Source organism: Vulpes lagopus, chromosome 7 (assembly GCF_018345385.1).
Source record: "Vulpes lagopus strain Blue_001 chromosome 7, ASM1834538v1, whole genome shotgun sequence".
NCBI lineage: Eukaryota > Metazoa > Chordata > Mammalia > Carnivora > Canidae > Vulpes > Vulpes lagopus.
In genome coordinates this window covers 9,084,854-9,105,648 of record NC_054830.1, presented here as the reverse complement: position 1 = coordinate 9,105,648, position 20,795 = coordinate 9,084,854, and the positions used below count along the sequence as shown (strand labels likewise).

Below are 20,795 nucleotides of genomic sequence, written 5' to 3'. Positions count from 1 at the left end.
GGCAAGTATCTTCCAACTTGATAGGGATCCCTAACATCAACAAATAACCTTCCCACACTGCTAGAAATGTTTCTGAATAAGGACACTGAGGCACATTTCTTTTCCATCTGACTCCAGCAAACATTCCGTCCTTCCCTCTATCCTGAGGACCTACAGTTCTTCTAGGTACTTTAAAGGACACCCACTGGATTGGACTTGCCATCTCAATTTCTGTGTCCCTCCTCCTGATGCAGGAGTGTGTGGGTGCATTGGCTCAGATGCGGCAAAGGATGTGGGTGTGTTCAGGATGTGTATCTGGGGCTGGGGGTGTTTCAAACAGTCACAGGAGGGGAGCGAGCCAGTGGGTGTCATGCAGCCAATTCAGTGGAGGCCCTTCCCAGACGTAATTCTGTGGGACCCTGACGCAGGACCTAGGGCCCATGCTCACCCGGAACGGCCCTGGGGCGACATGCCTCTACATACTTGGGTAGCCAGAAGGAGGGTGTTGTGAGTGGAAGCCACTTATTTAAAGTAGGCTCCACATTTAACATGGGGTTCAAACTCATGACCCTGAGATGAAGAGTCCTGTGCTCTACCGACTGAGCCGGCAAGGTACCATTCCAAGTGGAAGCTACCTACCCCAGCTTGGATTTGAGCCTCAGTTCCCCCATCTGAAAGGGGCATGCTGCCCCTCCCCCCTCACACCAAGGTTCTGAGATGGGATGTCCAGAATGGCTGTTCCCCAAGCCCACTGAGCCCTAGTGCTCAGTGGCTGTCCCTTCCTGAGCCCCGCGCACCCACAGAGCAGCATGCAGCAGGGCTGTTACAAAGGCGTTTCGTTTATTCTCCTCATCAGTGTCACTGATATTCTCATGGTTCACATTTCCCAGTGCGGCTCCTCTCCTTACAGTAGTTAATGTGCAATCTCACTTACGGGCCCGGGGAGTGGGGGGTCGGCCCAGGGCGGGGAGGGCGTTGGCACTTCACACGGACAGGGCGGGCGGTCTGTCCTGCGTGAAAGAGGCGGGTGAGTGGGCGGCCGGGGGAGGTGAAGGGGGGGGCCCCACAGTCTTTTTTTTTTTTTTTTTGCGTTGGTCGGTGATTCTCCATTCGTGCTCCTCCCTGGGCTGCCCGGGGTGGGGGGAACCATGCAGCTCAGAGCAGGGCAGGGCAGGGCGAGAAGGAAAAGCAGCAGGCCGCCCGGGAGGTGGGGAGGTGGGGAGGGCAGGGCGGGAGGGAGGGGCGCAGGGGTGGCTCCTGGGGTAAGGCACAACCCTGTCTTTGGCTCTCCTGGTGAGGAGTTTCCTCCCCTGTGCCCCTGCCCGGCCCCTCCCCCCAACACACAGTCCCGGGAGCCAGGGGCACCTCCTGGGGTCCCTGAAATGAGGGGGCTCTGCCACCCAACCCAGTGCTGCAGGGGCTTGGAGGAGGGGCAGGGGCAAGCCCCACCCAAGGACAAGGCAGGGAGGGGCTGGGCAGGGGCCTCCAGGACAAAGATGCGGGGAGGGAGAAGACCCCAGTCCCAGAGAGCTGGCCCCTGCTAAGGCCTGAAGGAGGGGAGCGCCTAGGGACTCCTTCCTTGTAGGGTCTGGCTGGAGCCCCAGCCGGCCCCTCGGCCTTGGCCGGCCCGGCAGCTTGCCAAGTGACCAGGATATTGTGCTTTGGGATCGATGCTGGGGTAGGATGTCAAGGCCAGGACGAGGGCGTGGGGGAGGTGCGACTAAGGTGCTTGTGCTTTCGCTGGGGTGTCGACTCCCCCCCAGACACTGGGCCAGCTGAGGACTAAGGTGCAGGGGCCGGGCCATGCCAGCCGAGAGCCAGGACCCCAGCCAGACCAGGCACCCCCACCCCCACAAGATGTCAGACCAGTGGGGGCTGCTGGGTGGTGGGGGAAGCCTCCAAATCAGATTCCAAGGGTCCCGTCAGGGCTGGCCACCCCCGCCCCCACCCCCCACCTCCCGCCATCCCCCTGCCTCTGGAGAGGCTGCTGGGAGCAATGGGAGCAATGGGCCAGTCAGATCGGGGAGGAGATGAGAGGCAGTGGGACCAGGGCTGGAGGGAAAAAAGGTAAAATTGTAAAGAAACGACACCCAGTGTGGGGGGACAGGGAATAAAAAAGAGAACCCTCCAGAGTTCACATGTAAAACTCAAAAAAAAAAAAAACAAAACCCCTCGCGCTGGGCAAGGACAGAAAGAGGAATGGTTAGAGAAAATTCTGCAAACTGCTAACAATGGAAGCGGGCCCTGCCTTGTCCCCAAGAAGCTGGGCTCAGCCAATGGGCCAAGGCCAGGGCCACCCTTCAAATGGAGCCCTGCTGGGAAGCAACGGAGCAAGAGGGGATCTAGTCAGACCCACGGGAGCCCCAGCAGAGGCCTGGCCGAGTTCTCGCCTCAGAAATGCGCACCCACACTACACACGCACACACACACTCAGCCTGCCCCCAGCCCCCACCCCGTCCTGGCTGCCTCGTCCCCGGGGACCGAAGGGGACATCTGACACAGTCCCGTTGGTTTGAAAAATAAAAGGAATCTTATACTTCAATATTTCATTAGCTAAAAAAATGCTTTAAAAAGTATGTACAGGGGGTGGGGACAGGGGGGTGGGGGAGGGGGGAAGGGCAGCAGCCCCCCAGCCTGCTCCCCTGGCTTCCAGCCCTGGCCCTACTGCCTCTCATATCTTCATTTGTTTAAAAGCAAAACTTTTACACACGTGTGCGCGCGCACACACACACACTCACGCACGCATACACACACGCACACACTTCTGTGAGCCCAGGAAACCTCTCGTTCTATTCGCAGAGACCTTCAGCAGGCCCCCAAGAGCCCTCCACTCAGGACCTGCCCCTCTCAGGCCCCAGGGGACAGGTGGGGGCAACAGAGGTGGGCGAAGGGTCAGGGAGAGAGAAGGGCACTGGGCCTGCCACCGCCCACCACCTTAGGTCAGTCGTGGAGTTGCTCTGAGCCCGGGGTCCCTCGGCTGTGAAATGGGCAGTCCCCTCAGCCTCGCCTACCCCAGCCCCCAGGTGCAGGGACAGACGAGGGAGACAGGAAGGCGCTTTTGGAAACATGGAAGCACTGGGAGGTGGTGGCAGGAGGGGTCCTGAGAACCCTGGGGAGGGGGCCTTCCTGAGCCCCCCCAGGCCGGCCCCTCCCCACCTGGCCTGGTGAGTGGGGAGACCACTGCTGGGGGTTAGGAGAGGAGGAGCGGAAGCTCCCCAACTGCACCCGAGTGCGCTAGAGACAGCAGCGCAGAGCTCGCACCAGCTGCTGCCCTCTCCCGGCCCGCTCGGATGGGGGGCGGAAGGTGGGATGGAGGGAAGGCAGAGGGGCTGGGAGCATGCAGCACCCCCCGCGGGTCCAGGGAAGGGACAGACAGTAGCTCGTGACCAAGATGGTGGGCGGGTGTGACCGGGGAAGGAGGGGAGTGTGACGGCCCCGCGGGGAGGGTCCGGTGGTAGTTACTGGAGGGCCTCGGCCGAAGGGCCGGCCTCGCCGTCGTGGCTGGCCGTCTCGAAGCTGTGCTCCACGCCCATCATGTCCGGCTCGATCTTGCCCGTGTCGCTGATGAAGGTGGTGTAGGCATCGCCCTCGGCCATGAGCACCTTGAGCTTGGGGATCCAGCTCTTCCGGACGACACGGCGGGCATTGGTGCACATGTCAGCTGCGATGGCGTTCATCTCGCTCTCCTTGAAGTTGGGAGCAAAGTTCTGGCAGTAGTCTGTGAAGATAGAGTGGGTGCCTCAGGCAGAGCTCGGCCCTGGCCTCTCACCTCAACGACAGATCAGCCACATAGCTCCTTAATCCCCAAACGTGTGCAGACATGCATGCCACCCCAAACTCCCCTCAGAAGTGACAGAAAGGAGGACTCGCAAGCCAGGATGCTAAACCACATCAGCTGGCCCCGTGCCTGACTGAGGTCAGCCATGTGTGAGGTTTGGGGATGACCCCTTGAAAAACCTGGGTCATTTGCCAGAATCTAGGAATGGGGAGATTCCATGTGAAAACCTAGACTTCCCTCCTGACAAATGGCTGGGGCCTTCCTGCTTTATCACCCCAGTGACTACTGCAGGACCTTTCCCCCTCGCCCATCCCCACATCTGACATAGGCTTAAGTGCCACCCCCTCCAACCCACCACTATGAAGAAATCTCATACCAAATGAAGAAACATCTAACCAATCACAGGCCTCTTCTCAACAAGCCCAGACTGAGCTTCAGAATCCTCCTTAACACCACCCTCCACCCACCTATCAGGGCCAACACAAGAAAGGACCATCTGCTTGCCTCAGACCCCACCCCAGCCTGATTCCAGAAGGCCAGACACTCACACTTGACAGCGTGAAGGACGCGACTGTCCAGCGGTTTGCGGCTGGGGTTGTTGGAGGAAGAGCGGATGCCGGTGCCACAGCTGTTAGCCAGTGTATTCCTGAGGTGGGGGACATGAGGGAGGGGAGTCAGGCCCCCCTGTGGTGGGGGAGGATAGGGCAGCCCCCTCCCCTCCATCCGGGGTCTGTGAGGGCCTCACCGGTCAAAGAAGGAGGCCAGGAGGCGCCGCAGCAGGACCTTGTGCCGCGTGCCCGCGCTGACATGGCAGTTCATGAGCTGCGCCCTCGTGATGTACACATTGGTGCCTGGAGTGGGGAGCAGGAGGGTGGCCGGGGGCCCCAAACTGCCACGTTCCCCACTTGGCCGGGCCCTGGCCTGGGCCCCACCAAGACGTTCCCTGATAACTCGCCCCAGCATGGCCTTGTCAGCGATCAGGAAAGGACAGATGGTGGTGCCACTGTCCACGAGCACCTACAACAGGCCGGGCCTGGCTTGCACATGTGTGGCTTTTGCCCACACAACCACCTGGGCATCAAAAAGAACAGGCAGTGGAAGCTCACACTGAGGCACCCTGCCACCAAGAGCCAAGATTCTTAACCACTGTGTTAGTTACCCCTCCAACCACCCCATGAAGCTGCTAAGGTACGCGGGTGGCCAACAATGCCAGCCAACACTCATACCAGCCTCTGGGCTGGAAACCTGGAGGCCAGTCTTTGGCACGTAGCAATGCCAAGGGCTGTCAGCTGCCTTAGTACATAGCCAGTGGGTGGCAGCGGGGCTGGGGCTGGCCCCTGTGTTTGGCTCCTAACCACCATCCCCAAAGCCACTGGCTCAGAGGGCACAGGGGCCCACAGTGGGAGGAGGCAGGGAATCTGGGGAGGAAGTGAGGCTGGCCCACCTGTCACCAGCTCCAGCTTCTCAGAGGGGTCACCCTCATCGTAGAGCTTGGGGTGGCAGCGGTTGCCAATCTGGTTGATGAGCTCAGCCGGGAGAGATGCCAGGTCTTGCCGTACCCGGATGCGATTCCGGGACTCAGGGGCCACCTGCTCGGGGAGGGCCTCCACCTTCTCAGCTTCGGGGGCAGAAAGCAGCATGTGTCAGGGACAGGAACTGCAGGGCAGCCGGGGGGGGGGGGGGGGGGGCAGGTGGTGGGGGCAGGGACCAGGCTGGGGGGTGTGTGGGGGGGGAGCAGGGCAGGGCAGGCACCTCACCTGTCTGGCCAACATTCATCATGCTGTACATGGTGTACATGTTGCAGATCTGCCGGTACTGCTCATCTGTGCCCTCCTCGCCTGCGTCCTCCTCTTCATCCTCCTCATTGTGGTAGGAGCCAGGGCTGTCGCTGGTATAGGCGCTCGAGGTGCCCGGGCTGGTCCGCTCTGACGTGCTGGGCCCACTCACCACACCCCCTGCTGCTGCCACCGCTGCTGCTGCTGCTGCCGCCCCCCCAGCAGGCTGCCCAGCGCCAGCCCCTGCAGCCGCTGCCACAGCCACACCGGCAGGCTGTGCTGCCGCCACCACTGGGGCCTGTTGGGGCGGCCGGTTGGCAGCCAGGTCCGGTGTGGAGAACTTGGCCATCTTGCGGCTGCCATTGCCACCGCCACTGCTGCTGCTGTCCCACAGCCTTTTGGCCACAGGTGTGCACTGCACGGAGTCCGACTCCTGCTGCTCCGTCTTGACACGGGACACCAGGGGCAGCGGGGTGCCACAGGCTGGCCAGCTTGACGTCTGAGCCACGGGGCTCTGGGGCTCGGACGATGGGGCCTCCTCAGCGTGCAGGCCCTGTGAGTCGCAGCTGGGGGAGCTCACCTTGAGGAAGAACTCGGTGCCCTTCTCCATGATCTCCTGAATCTGCAGGAAGCCGGCCGTGTACATGAGCAAGAACTGGTCACCCACGTTCATGCTCAGCCGGCCCGTGTAGCAGAAGCTGAGGATCCGCTGGAAGGACTGGGGCTGCACAGCGGCCGGCAGCTCCACCACTGCACTCCGGCTGCTGTTGAACAGGTCCCGGAAGTAGGAGCTGCTGGCAGCAAGCACAGCCCGGTGGGCTTTAAAGGCATGGCCCTTGACGACCACAGACACATCACAGTACAGGCCTTGCAGCCGCTGCTCATTCAGACACTCCAGGATGCTGTTGCCAAAGTTCGGGATCTCCATTTGCAGGGTCTGGGCCATGGCGGCAGCTGCGCGGGGGACAGGGGGAGACGAACAGGGGGACGATGTCAGGCAGCAGCCTCATTCCCCATCGCCCCCCACCTCTCTCACAAGCCTCATCTGCCGTAGGGAGACACATGGGAGCAGACATCCACATGGTGGAATTTGCCGTGGTTGTGAGAATTGCCCGGAGCCACCCACGCCCTCAGTTCCAGCCTCTACGACAGACTGTCGAATCAGTTAAGGCAGCTACAGAACTGGGTGGCCGCGGCTGTCCCCTGCAGACAGGGGGGCAAAAGCACGCACACACGTGTGTGCTTCAAGACTAAATGAGTGAGTTAACACGGTGAGCATCCCGTGAACATTAACCATCACCAGCACTACACACGAAGGGTAACTGCAGGACACCGGCCTCAAAACACCAAGGGGGTCAGGGGCATCTGATTTTTCACACCGCGTCCAAGTGGTGACCAGGTGACCCCCCCAACCACCATTGGCCGAATGACTGAATGACCACTCAAGAAACTCTTTGAAGCAGCATGAGAACATCACTGGTCATCAGGGAAATGCAAATCTGAAGCACAATGAAACACCATTTCATACCAGCGAGGCTGGATAGAATAAAAAAGACAGACAACAAGTGTTGGCAAGGAGGAGATCGGAATCCTCCTACACTGCTGGTGGGAATGTAAAATGGTGCAGTTGCTATGGAAAACAGTCTGGCAGTTCCTCAAATGATTAAACATGAAATTACCATATGACCCAGCAATTCCTTTCCTTAGATTTATTATACCCAGGAGAAATGAACACCTATATCCACAGAAAAACCTGTACGTGAATGTTGATGGCACCATTCACAATTGCCAAAAAAGACAGATGCAACCCCAAGGTCCATCGACTGGTGAAAAGCTAAATAAAATATGGTCCTGTCATACAATGGAATATTATTCAGCCATATAAAGGATGATACATGCTATTATGGGTGAACCTTGAAAACAATATGCTAAATATAAGGCAGACAAAAGGACTGTGTGTTACGTGATCCCGCTTATATAAGATGTCCCAAACAGGCAAATCTGGAGCAAAAAAAAAGCGGACTAGTGGTTGCCAAGGGCTAGGTGGGGTGTGGGGTGGTGAGCAGAAGGATGCGGGGGTTCCTTCTTGCCTTAATAAAAAATGGTCTAAAATTGTGGTCATGTGCACACAATCTGAAGAGTTGATCTTTGAACAACACGGCTTTGAACTGTGTAGGCCCACTTATACACAGAAATTTTTTCAATAGTTCAGTACTGTAAATGTATTTTCTCTTCCCTATGATTTTCTTCCTTTTGTTTCTTAAATAATGTCTATACCCAAGGTGTGGGGTTTGGACTCACAACCCCAAGATCAAGAGTTGCATCTTTTTTTTTTTTAAAGATTTGATTTATTTATTCATGAGAGACACAGAGAGGCAGAGACATAGGCAGAGAGAGAAGCAGGAAGCCCCATGCCGGACTCAATCCCGGGGTTGCGGGATCACGCCCTGAGCCAAAGCCAGACACTCAACCACTGAGCCACCCAGCAAATCTTCCTTATGATTTTCTTAGTAACATTTTTTTCCTTCTGTTTACTTTACTGTATATAACACATAACATACAAAATACGCGTTAATTGACTATGTTATCAGTAAGGCTTACAGTCAACAGTGAACTGTTAAGTTTTTGGGGAGTCAAAAGTTATATACATGGACTTTTAACTTCGCTTGCACATTGGTGGGGGGGTGTTGTTAGCACCCTAACCCACTTGTCTTTCAAGGGTCAACTGTACTAAAAAACCATTCAATTATACACCTTAAATGGACTCCATGGTACGTGCAGCTCAATTAGGCTGAGGAAGGAAGAACCCATACTTGCCATGAACATTCTGGATGTTTTGAATTTTGAAGTTGGCTTATTTACAAAAATAGGTTAATATTTTAAAATAAAGATGTGTAAAATCACACCATACACATCCAATTTATGCAGATTAACCCCCAAGTTTTGGAGGGAGGTTAGAAATGAAAATTTAAGGAACAGTCTGTGTGGAGCGCCTGGGTGGTGCAGTCAGTTGAGCACCTTTCTCTTGGTTTTGGCTTGGGTCATGTTCTCCAGGTCCAGGGTCAGGCCCCGCGTGGGGTTCCATCCTTAGCACAAAGTCTGCCTGGGATTGTCTCTCCCTTTCCCTCTGCGCCTCCTCCACTCTCTAAAATAAGTGATAAATCTTACCCCCCAAAAAAAGGAACTGTCTGTGACCCTGCTCAGGCACTCCTCAAATGTGAACTTCTGCATCACAGCCTATTCCATCAGTGCACATTCCGATCCCAAACTGGGCATGTCCAATACTTTGAGGGCACTCATAAAAGGGCTTTGAAGGACAGTGTGGCTTTATAATTGCACCCATAGTAAAAGTGAGTTCCCTGCAATTCTATAAAATATACAAGGCAGTGGTCCTGAATGGGCAGGGTGGGTATGAGAAGAGTCAGGCTGATGAGAAAGGAGGGAAGCAGGTGTGCAAAGGCCCTGGGGCAAGTACCAACTAGAGCCCCCGGCTGTTTCCCATTCCCAGATTAGCTTTCATGCATCTTTCACATTTTTCATTCACTGGTGAGTCTATTCTGAGCTGCTTCCACAGGCTGAGCACTGGGACACAATGGAAGCTGGCACCCTATGTGGTTCAAAGAAGGCTGCACAAATAAAAGCAGCCATGCACTCATGAACCAACTCACTCCTGAGAGCAAGAACTCCAAATCTCTACTTCTCCGTTTGGAAACAAATATTGATAAGGCCAACCAGATCCATGCAATTTCAGTTTGTCCTCAGGAAGTTGCAACCTGAGGGAGACACGGGCAGGCCCTGCCCCTCCTGGTCCCCATGCTACCAAAGAGCTGACTGCTGACTTGCAGGAAGCAGTTCTCTGAACCCTTTTAGCAGATAGAAGGGGCCGATTTCATACCCTCAATTCTGAGATGGGAAAACTGAGGCCATGGGGAAGTTAAGAACTGTTCTGAGGTCATTAGTCAGTATATAGTAGGGACGAGATTCAAACCAGGGTCTGTGTGGGCACTGAAACTTGTGACTTCCCTTGGCTATGCCAGCCTCCACATCCTTGTCATCGTCAAAATCACGGTCACCTCCAGAAAAAAAAAAAAATAGGGCCATATGTGGGGTGGAGACAGGGACTCCCCCATTGGAAGGCAGCACACCCCTTCCAGGGGCTCAAACTCAGGGCCAGATGGGCTAGGAGCTGGCCCTCTGTGTGGAGATAGGAGAAACTGAAGCAGAGTGTAGGAGTGGGAGTGGGAGGACAGAGCCCAGAGAGTCCACTCCACAGGCCTGAAAGCCCGACCTGACTCCTAAGCTGCTAAAATGAAGGTACTCCAGGTACTGGGGTCCAAGTGACCAGAGTCAAGGGGGTCAAAGGAGAGGCTAGATTTCAGTCCCAAAGGAGAGCTCTAGACCCTAGCTTGGAAGGCTCATACTATAAGGGGGGAGGCAGGACCAAGGCAGGAGAGGCCTGCAGTAGAGTCAGAGCACCCACTCAACCCCAGACCTGATTTCAGATGCCAGCCCCTCACCTCTTTGCCTTGGTTTGTTCATCTGTAAACGGGGACTCATTCATCCAACCCACCTCAGTAAACTGCAAGGCACAAGGTATATAGCTCTAAAGACTGGCTGCTTCCGCATGCAGTTGGCTGGTGGAGAGACAGGGAGTGATACAACCGGGGCGAGGGTGTCACTGAGGGGCGGACTCTGGGAGTGAGACAAAGATAGGGGGACAAAGGGCAACCAAAAGTCTGGGGCAGGAAGGAGTGAAGTGTAGTATGGAGGACCCCCCCACCCCCACCCCCGCCAGGAGACTAGCGTTGGGAAGACCAGCTGCTGGGAAGGGTGTGGGAGTGTGTGCCTGGCCTGGTGAGAACCAATGTTCCTGACGGAGCAGTGGGAAGCTTGGGGCAAGGGAGATGCAGGCCCAGACCAGCCTAGGGAGAACTCTGAACAGCAGGATGGAGAAGGAAAACAGGTGAGACACAGGGCTGGGCCAGTGGCAGGGACAGGTGGCAGCAGCAGGGACAGAGAGCAGAAGTCAGACCCAGGGATGAGCAGCTGTGAAGAGGTGGCACCAAGGCAAGAATAAACGACTCCAGTTTGGGAAGCGGCAGCTGCACCCAGGAGTTGCAGAGGGCATTCTGAGGGGTGCTCCCAGCTGTGTGTGGTGTGTGCCAGGTGCTGCGGCAGGCGCTCTCCTCAGGGTCCCCTCCACGGTAGGTGCTAGGACTGCCCCACTTTATAGGCAGGGGACTGAAGTGCTGCCCTCCTCCTTCCCGGAAAGCTGGACTTCAGGGCCTGACCACTCACTGGGAGTCAGCAGAGGATGGCCGCTCAGGGGAAGCTCAGCAACAGGAGCGCTGAGGTTCCTGGGGTAAGAAGGAGGAACACACACTGGAAAGGGCCTCCGAAGGTGAGAGGCACCCAACAGTCGGGCTGGGGTCCCCCCAAGCCTTGTGAACCCCAGCCTCAGAGCCCAGCACCCAGGGCTTTGAAGCCCTTGATTAACAATTTGGGAGGGTGAGGGAGACAGTTAAATGGCCCAACCAATCAGTGCAGAGGAGTGGGGTGGCAGGTCTCGACCCTTTGTAGTCTTGTTGCCCTTCCGAGGATGGGGAAGGCGTGGCCATGGCTGGTTTTAGAAGCTTGGCGACAGACCACCCCCAGGCTCCCCTCCCTCCTTTTGTCCCTGGGCAGCTAACCTAATCTGGTCCCCTGGACCTCAGAAGGGAAGAGCTGCCCTGGCCGAAGCCCCTAGCCCACACCTGCCCTGTGAGGGAGAGACCACGGAACCACAATGCACACCCAGAAAAACCAGGTCTGAAGTATCTGGTACCTGGCTTAGGTCACCTGCTACCTTAGGAAGAGATGTGATGGAGCCAGAGTTAGGGGGTCTCTAAATCGGCCAACATTTCTGTCCCCACCAAGCACACTGCACAGCTCTCTTACCTCAGACAGGTCTTTCCCCAAACTGCATACCCTGCCCCAAGGACCCCTTTCCTCCCACCACCCACATCCTCCTCTTCCACCCTGTCACCCCCTGGCTCTGAGAATTCTCCAGACTAGAGAAGATATCCCTCTTCTGCACACTCTCCCCACCACCCATCCAGTGCCCTTATGCTTACCTCTGAGAACACTAAATCCCACTTGACTATAGACGCCCTTAGGGCAGAAAACCTCTGGAATCTTCTCTCCTCACAACTTGGCATATTAGCCTGCTCAACTTCTGGGGTCCTCAGAACCCCCAAGGGAAGGGGCAGCCCCCAACCCTACACAGGGCCAAGGGGACCCTCCTAGCATTGCTAGTGCCTGCCCCCAAACATGAGCAGTTCTCCCAGCGAGATGCAAGGGCCCAGCACACGGTTTCCATGACCTCCCAAGTCACTCAACAAATATTTGCTAAGCGTCGGCCTGGGGCATGAAGTGCTGGGGAGCCCGGGGCAGGCCAGCACTGAGACAAGGGCTGCCTCCAAGGGCTCATGGTCTGATGGGGAATGTGGCCATATATCCAAAGTCACACAGACCAATGTGCTGCATACCTGGGCTTCTGATTTCTTTCTTTCTTTCTTTCTTTTTTTAAAGATTTTAATTATTTATTCATGAGACACACAGAGAGAGGCAGAGATACAGTCAGAGAGAGAAGCAGGCTCCATGCAGGGAGTCCGATGTGGGACTTGATCCTGGGTCTCCAGAGTCACGCCGGGGGCTGAAGGCGGCCCTAAATCGCTGGGCCACCGGGGCTGCCCCAGGGCTTCTGATCTTGCCCAGAAGAGGTGGCATTATAGCTGAAATCTGGCGGGGGACGACAGATCTAATGAGGTAGTGGTGGAATGGGAGCCTAGCCATCAATGTACAGGGAAGTCATGCAGAATCCCAAGGGTGAAGCAGGCATAGTCCTTCCAGAAAGTGAAGGTAAATAAAGCTGATTCAGGGCTTAATCCTTGGTCAACTCTCTCTTCCCAGAAATTGAACCCAGAGATTCAGGGATCTGCTCTGGATCTAACTATGCCCCTTGCCCCAATGCATGTGTTGAAATCCTAACCCCCAACATGTCTATATTTGGAAAGAGTCTTTAGTAGGAGGTAATTAAGATTAAACTAGAACGTTAAGAGTGGGGCCCTAATGTGCTAGGACTGGTGTCCTTAGAGAGATCTCTCTCTAAGCAGACTTACTTCATCTCGGACTTCCAGCCTCCAGAACTGTGAGCAATGTCTGTTGCTTAAACCACCCCATCCTTGGCATTTTGCTATGGCAGGCTGACTCAAAGTCAGGCTTGAAGTAACATCCACTCATCTACAACACCCCCATGGAATGCCTGGTCTCAATTTCCTGTGGGTCCTGGACCTGCATATATCCCACCTGAGTTGGTGTCACCAACCCCAGTCCGCTGGCCGTAGCTCTTACCAGCTCTAGCCCTCTTTGCTTGAGTCAAGACCCTCGGATTCGATCCCAAACACTTTTAAAACCAGTTCTCAGCCCCGGCTCTCAGACTTCCTAGAATGCTGTCCCTGAGATGGCAACAGGGCTTGAAATCCTCCCACTCACCTAGCTCGAACTTCCAAAGGCAGAATAGAATCTCTCCCAACCCAAATTCCTGTGCTTCTCTGGCTTGATTTTTCCTCCTTGGTGCTTCCTACGGTCTAATTAGATGTGTCTCTGGCTTGTGTCAGCTCTCTCAGGGCAGAATGGCCGCCTGTCTGGTTCATACTGCAGTGCCCGCTGCCGTTAGGACCGGATCAGCACACAACAGGGACTCAGTAGTTGTTTGTGGAATGAAGAATTACTTCCATTACTTCCAACCTAACTCCCTGTTCTGTTGCACATTAGCATGACTAAAACAATGGTGTTCAGCAGAGGCAGAGGTCTCTGAGCTGGGCAGGAGTGCCACCCACACCACAGGGAGAGTCACTGGGGCCAGTGTGGAGGGTGCTGTGAAGATGGGTGCCCTCCCCTGAGAGCCACACCAGGTGTGTGGCCTGCAGTCAGGGTCCCGCTCTGGGCTCAGTGTCACTGAATTATGGATTCCCACCAACTGCTCATAAACCACCGGACCATGCTGGAATGCAGGAGGCTTGAACTGGAAGTGCTTGGCAGAGCGATTCCTGGGAGTGGGAGTGGAAACTGCCAGTGGTTCGGAAAGGGTTCCAAATTCTCCAGGCAGCAGGAGCTAGGGGTACAGATGTGCACCACCACCAGGGACTGTCTTTCCAGCTGACTTTCCAGGGAAGTGGTAAGCTGCTCAATGACCTGTCAGCCAATTAAGGGAAACGACCAATCCCAAGGACCAAAGGCCCTTGGAGAGTCCTACAATCCTTCATGCAGCTCAACATGAGGTCAGAGTAAAGGTGGGGGGGAAGGGGCAACACATCCCAAGGCTGCTCCAGGAGCCTTCTTAGCCCATAGCCATTCGGACCCTCTGCAGGAGCTGAATTGGAAGGCAGCTTAGGCAAACATTTGTTAGCAAAGAACAAAGTGTTATCTGACTGTACAGATCCCTACTGTTGGCGTTTTTTTTAACTTTTAATTTTTATTCTTTTAAAGTAATCTCTACAACCAAGATGGCACTTGAACTCACAACCCCAAGGTTAAGAGTCCCCAAGATTAAGAGTAGCATGCTCCTTCAACTGAGCCAGCCAGGCGTCCCCTTACTGTTGGCATTTTTTAAAGTAGGTGCACATTTGATTCATTTTCTTTTTCCCCAAAATGCTGCCATTAAATCCTCGGTGGGTAACAGGATTGTAACAGGGTGATAGCTGGCAATTAGCATTTACATTGCCCCTACTGTGCACTGGCACCTGGCAAGGGCTTATTTATACTTCTTGCTAGTTTCTGAGGCAGAAATGACTCTTCCCGCCATTTTCTGGGTGAGGAGAGCAAGGCCTAGGACTGCACCCAGGCCATCTGGCTCCTGTCCCAGAATCGGGAGGTAACAGCAGCTGAGGCTTCCTGACCACGGCTGGCCCCTGCCAAGCTCGTGCTCTGCATGGTCTCATCACTCCCCAAGGTAGGCAACCACCATGCTTAGACCCATTTTGTGGATGAGAAAACTGGGGCTCAAAGACGCCAGAGCCAAGAAAGGCCAAGAGCAGAGCTAGGGCTCTTTATCCTCACAGGTTGTGTCCTCTCCAGAAATGGGGTCTTGGGTGCCCTCTGAGGGCCAGAGTGGGTGCTGCTCCTTTGGCTCTCCTGGGGGAAAGCCTTCTCCTTTGCCCAGCCTCCCCCAGCCACTTCCACCCTTCCTCCCCTCCCTGCCACCTCCAGGAATGAGCAGTCTAGCCCAATGCTTCTCCCTCTCTCCTCCCACTTCTCACAGCCCTCAGGAATCTGGCCTCTGCCTGCAGCAGCTCTGAGGAGAAGGAGATGGGCAGCAGCCCTACCCCTCCCCACTGGCCCACCTTTATGCCCCTGTGCCTTCAGTCTCAAAGGACCTGGTGGCAGCAGCCACGCCAAGGGTGGGGAAGGGAGCCTCAAGAGCCAAGGCCCTGAAGGACACACGCACCCAAGGAAGGAGGCTGGTAAGGCTGCAGTGCAGGTGGCACCTAAGATGGGGCTTATGGACATGCTTGGAGGCCATGTGAGCCCTTGGTGGGGCTTGAGAATCCGAATCTTATTATTTTATGTGAAGCTCAAAGCTTTCTGCTTAGAACCGTGCTTCCCTTCCTCTATACCACCAGAAAATACTGACCTAGAGCAGTACTGGCCCCCTGACATCAGGCTTCCCAACTATAACATGGGCTGAGTAAGCAGGAGCCACCTCACAAGGCTGTTTCAAGATCACACCACCAAGGAACATGGGTACATGGGTGCTTACCCTGTGACTGGCAGTAACACCAACTGTTATTATTAGTTATTTCCCTTCTGTCTGTCCCCCTAAGCCCCTTGCAGGGCTGTGAACTCGCTGACAGCAGTGGAGACATCTTACACTACTCACCAGCTCCTAGAACCTCATGCCATTTTATGATAAATCGGGCAAGACTTCCAGAGGGCTCCCCACCCAGTGCCTTCCTAGCATCATCAAACACCCCATACGCCAACCTCTGTGTTCCTCATAGTAGCAACACAAGGATCCCCTGACCTTGACCCTGCATCCACTGGGGCCAGATCATCCTCTAGGGTGGGGAACTGCCCTGTACATTTTTTTTTTTTATGATGTTGAGCAGCATCCCTGGCCTCTACACCCACTAGAGGCCAGTACCAGCCTCAGCTGTTGACAGCTAAAAACGTCTCCAGACATTCCCCAAGTATCCCTTAAGAGGGGGCAGAGTCATTCCTGATTTGGGAACCATTGCTACACAGGTATGCCTGCCTGTCCTCACTTGTCAGAAAAGGAAACAGGAGATGCCAAGGTTACGACCTTTGCCCGGGGTCTCATGGTTGAGCAGCGTGGTGCTAATGGTGGAATCAACCTCTCCACTATAACAAGTTGGCTTGCCTTTACCCAATCCCTGCTTAATTTGGAAAACAAAGTCACTGTCCTCACCAAAGTTTCTTGGGTCTCTAAGGATGCTGAGACATTCACCAAAGGAGGCAGCGCAGGAGAGCTGGGATGGTGACCACAACCACACACTGGGCACAGCCTGCAAGAGCCACCAGACCAATCCCACTCCATAGCCTCTGCAGCTCAAAGGGCCCTCCAGGGGGGAGCTGGAGGGATGACATTCTCAGCCAAAGGGGGCCAGGAGCAGAGGCAAGGAGATGAGCCTGCACGCTCCTGCAATGTGGACAATGGGCACCCAGGGTGTGGAGGAGGAGGAAAGAGATGGGGGTGATGAGGAACACAAAGGATCCCAGAGAGGGAGCACAGGCCATCCCAAGTACCACCAACTTGTCTTCCAAGGCCGGGAGGCTCCTCATCACCTCAAACACAGGCTCCCTTCTCCATCACTTGTGCTGGTGCTGGCACTGACCCTGATGAGCTCTGAGTCAGACCTGGCTGGACCAACCCCCAACCCTCTTCAAACCAGTGTCTCCAGGTTCACCCCCACAATAAATCCTCCAAGACCGATTGAGACTCAGCCATCCTTGCAACCTAGCCTGGCTCACTGGGGCTCCCGACTGCCTGGCCAGGGCCCCGGACTTTACAAGGCCTGGATGCAGGCCAAGGGGTCTGCACTTCAACTGGGGGGCGGTGGGGAGATCCAGGAGAACCCAAGACCGGGTGCTTTTCTGCAAATGGCACTAAGGGTCTTTACCTTCACACCACTCAGTCCTTCCCTCATGAGGACAAGATATTTAGAGTACTTGGCAGGAGGCTGGCACATGCTCAATAAAGGCTTTCAATGTGCTGTCCCCTCTGCCCAGAACATTTGCTCCTCCCTGCCCCAGCTTCCCCTACCAGGCTGATTTCTTCCTATTCAGGGCTCAGCTCTCCCACAAGCCTTCTCTGACCACTCAATTTGAAATTCTCCATCCCTCCTCACCCCCCACCCCAGATCTCTAATTCAGGGCTGCTCCCCTGGCCCCTAGCAGACAGTCGACACCCTAGTGAAATAAAACTGTCCCATGAGTCCCTTTACTTGTTGTCCTTGCTATTTTAGCCTTCTCTGGCACCCCGGGTCTGTGTGCCCCTTAGTCTGCACAGAAAAGCAGCTTTTGAGTGCCTTCTCTAGCTCCAGGCGCAACTCAGAGCCACTACCCTCCTCTGCTATCCACACACCAGGGCCAGTCTCCACCAGCATCTGGCCCTGTTCCAACCACGTGACCAGAGGTAGCCACCCCCCCACCCCCTGTCCTCAGTACCCAGCCCTGAGCCCCAGCCTGTGCCACAGAAGCCAGCCTCAGCCTGACCAGGCAAGGAAAAAGTATCTTTAAGTGGGGCTGTGGCCCAGCTCCCCTCACTCCCAGAACCAGGAGGCAAGCCAGAGAGAGGAAGGGGAACAGGGCCCAGGTGGGATCAGTGCTAGGAACTACAGGGACAGTGGGGGAAGGCAGGGAACGAGGGTGACAACCCATCATTAAACCCAGGCCTGGGTGATACCACTCAACCCAGCAGTTTGTGGCTCTTGCTTCAGGTGCTGAAGATCCCAAGGACACAATGGTAACAATTAGCCCTGAGAGAAGGAAGGAAAGTGTGGAGGTCCGACCGGGGACCAAAAAGGGAAAGAAGGAAAAAGACAAACCAGACAAGCAAAGCAAGATGCAGCTCTGCAGCCAGGCCCCATCCTCAGACTGCCTCCCCTTGCCAGCCTACAGTTCCATGACCCCTGACCTCTTGGCTTCCGGAAGGGATTGGGGGGGGGGGTGAATAAGGTGTGACCTGGCCTCTGAGAAAGAAGCTTACACTCTTCGAGCCCCCCACCCCCACCCCAAACACACCAAGAAAACTTTGTCCACAAAGGTACTTGACCTATCCCTTGGGATGAGCAAGAGAAAAGGCCTGGGCACAGAATTCCCACCAGGGAATCCAGAACAGTGGGAGCTCCTCCAGTCATGCCCCTTCAAAAGCCGGCCCGGGAGACTGTGGGTTTGAGCTGAGGGCCAGTCAATCCCAGTCTGCCACTGACTAGTAGTGTGGCCTGGGACAAGCCACTCAGAGCCTCAGGTTCCTCCTACCATGGAGAAGGCCTAAGCCGACCCAGTGGTGGTGAGCAATCAATTCCCAGCAATCAGGCCTGAGCCAAGAAGATCACCCCAAAGGCAGAGCCCTGAGGCCAGTACCCCCAAAGGCCTGGGCCAGGGTGTAGGTGGTACCAGAATTGATATCCTCAGTGGCCCGCCTTCACCCCATCAGGAGCCTCCCAGATACAATGAGCTTTACAGGCTCACCTCCAGTTCTTCACCTCTGGGGAGCTGGTGCCTGGGAGGCCATGGTATAAGATGGTGGCTGTGAGGTCCTATCCCTTAGGCTTAAGCCCCAAGGCTCTGCTCTCAAAGAGTGGGGAAAGAATCTAGCAACCCAGATACTCAGGTAAGGGCAGTTGGGCTGCCTCCCTGCAGATATACATGCCCGAGCTACATTTTCTCGACTTTCCCAAGCTGCCCACACAAACACCCACTGGGTGGACCAGCACCCTGGAAAAGCCAGCGGGGTCTTGCCCCAAGGGTAGGTCGGGGACCCAGAGCCTAACTGGGATGAGGAAAAGAGGAAAGACCCCAGGTCGGGCACAGAGCTAACACCTGGTGGGGAAAGAAATGGCAAGTGCCTTTAGAGCGCACTAGTTTCTCGGGACGCCCCGTATCGCTGCCACTACCAGCCCAAAGGCGCTGCTTTCCCCCTCTCCCAAAGCTCCCACAGAAGTTCCTCAGCCTACCTGATGGCCTCCGTGACTGGCCGTCCCCCTCACCATCTCTCCAAGCCCTAACCTCATATGACCCCTGCAAACACCTCTGGGATCGCCTATCCGCCCCCACCCGAACTAACTCCGCCCACACCCACCCTGCCCCACTTCCTGGGCTTCTCCTCAGCCGCCCCCAGGCCTGTAACCTGACCCACCCACCTCCTCCGGCGCCCGGACACTACCTGCAAGCCGGCCCCTCCCCGCCCCCCTCCGGGCCGTTTCCCTCCGGCCGCGCCGCTCTCCCCTCCTCCCCCACACGGCCGACCCAAAGCCTGACTCCTCCTCCCCCTCCCCCCGGCCTCCCCGGGCGCCTCCTCACTTTCCCTCCTCTCGCCCTCCAACTTCCCGGGCCTCCGGCACCTGCCCTGGCCCAGCCTGGCGCCCCCCTGCCGCCGAGCGAGTGGGGGGAGGTCTGAGCCCAATCCCGCCACCCCCAAGCCCCACGGCCCGGCCCGGGACCGGACGCTCAAGGCCGCCAGTGAGGGCCGGGCCTCTCCACACTCGCCGGTCCGAGCATAGTGCAGGCGGAAGACCCGGCTGCTTTTCTGTCCGAGGAGCCCCCCCCCGGCCCTCCCCGCTCAGCTCTCTACCGGCCCTCGGATGCCCTCGGGCCGCCCCGGCGAGAGGAGGCCGGAACCGGGCCTGGGGCGGGCCGCCTCACCTGCGCCGTGGCCGCGCTCCGGGGGCTCCCGGCGGGCTCCGCAGCGGCGGCTGGGGCCGGGCCTGGGCCCGGGGCGCGCCCCCCTGCGCCGGGGCCTCGGCCTCCGCCTCCGCGGCCTCCGCGGCCTCCGCCTCAGCAGCAGCGGCAGCCGCGGCGGCCATTCATTGTGGGCCAGGCCGCCCCAGCCGAGCGCCGAGCGAGCGCAAGTCGCGCCGCCGCCGCAACTCGGCCGGGGAGGAGCGGCTGCGGCCCCGCCCCCGCACCGCCCCAGGCCCCGCCCCCGAGGCCAGGCCAGCTGAGCGCCGAGCGCGCCCCTTCCTCCCATCTCCGTCCTCTCCGTTCGCCCCTCTGGGTCCCCGCCAGTACCTGGGCTCTGCTGGAGAGTTCGACTGCCGACCCTGCCACCTTCTAGTCCCGCGACCTTGGACACGTGCCTCTGCCTTTCGGAACATTCGTTTCCTGTAAAATGGAAACGAGTTCTATTTATTGTGCCAGGCACTGTGCTAGGCTCTTTATGGGAATTATCTCGCTTAAACGTCACAGTAACATTACACACTTAGACACGCTTTATAGAAAGGGAGGCACACAGAGCTGAGAAAAACTGCGCAAGATGACCAGCAAATACGTGGTGGCGGGTGGCAGGAATCAAACCCAGACACAAGAATCGACAATAAAAGTTAACGCTTTTGTTTATGCCATGCCAGATTCCGTTGTAGGCATTTAACCTGCACTAACTCGCTTAGAACTCCCCACAATCCAATAACGAACGTTAAAAAGTTCTGTCCATTTTGCAAATGGGCAAACTTAAAACCATAGAGAGGGATAAAAACGAGTGACGAGGCGAGCTGGGATTGGAACCCAGGCAGGGCAGACCACTACGCTCTCCCCAAGTCCTACACCAGGTAAACCTACTGAGACCTTACTACGTGAGAGGGACTGTTTTGCACAATTTCCAGGCATTCTGTAGTTTAACCTTTGCTCTATATTTGCATTCTTATTTAACAGGTAAGGAAAGTGAGGCCCAGAGAGTTTAAGCAACTTGCCAAGACCATGTGGCAGGGCTGAGATTCAATCTCAGTAAATCTGATTTCAGAGCCTTGATTATTCCCGCAGAGTTCCTCGAAATAATATGCTTGCAGCACTCAATACACAGAAACCGATCAGTAGGTGTTGAATTTCTCCGCTTCCCGCCCCCTTTCTGCGCCTCACCTTCCTCATCCGTGAAATGGGGCGAGTGACGAGTCCCCTCCCGGGGGAGCCGAAGTGATTAAGGCTAGCCACACTACTTTCCGAGCTTTCCGCCGTGCATTTTGATCCCGGACACCCACTGTAGGTAG

General features: G+C 56.2%; 1 protein-coding gene across 4 annotated transcripts; it reads right to left on the bottom strand.

The window, feature by feature from the left end:
• Positions 1 to 800: 800 nt before the first annotated feature.
• On the bottom strand, positions 801 to 20,778 carry NACC1 (nucleus accumbens associated 1). 4 transcript variants are annotated; one of them, XM_041762736.1, is made up of 8 exons: positions 20,668 to 20,778; positions 19,825 to 19,917; positions 5,515 to 6,486; positions 5,202 to 5,375; positions 4,503 to 4,608; positions 4,306 to 4,403; positions 3,442 to 3,697; positions 801 to 989 (listed from the first exon to the last, which is right to left on the bottom strand). In XM_041762736.1, the coding sequence occupies exons 3-8, from the start codon at positions 6,476 to 6,478 to the stop codon at positions 893 to 895; spliced, it is 1,695 nt and encodes a 564-aa protein (XP_041618670.1). In that variant the 5' UTR covers positions 6,479 to 6,486; positions 19,825 to 19,917; positions 20,668 to 20,778; the 3' UTR covers positions 801 to 892. The 4 variants fall into 4 exon arrangements, with proteins under 4 accessions (XP_041618670.1, XP_041618674.1, XP_041618673.1 ...); XM_041762740.1 differs by having other exon boundaries at positions 801 to 3,697; XM_041762739.1 differs by lacking the exon at positions 19,825 to 19,917.
• Positions 20,779 to 20,795: the final 17 nt, after the last annotated feature.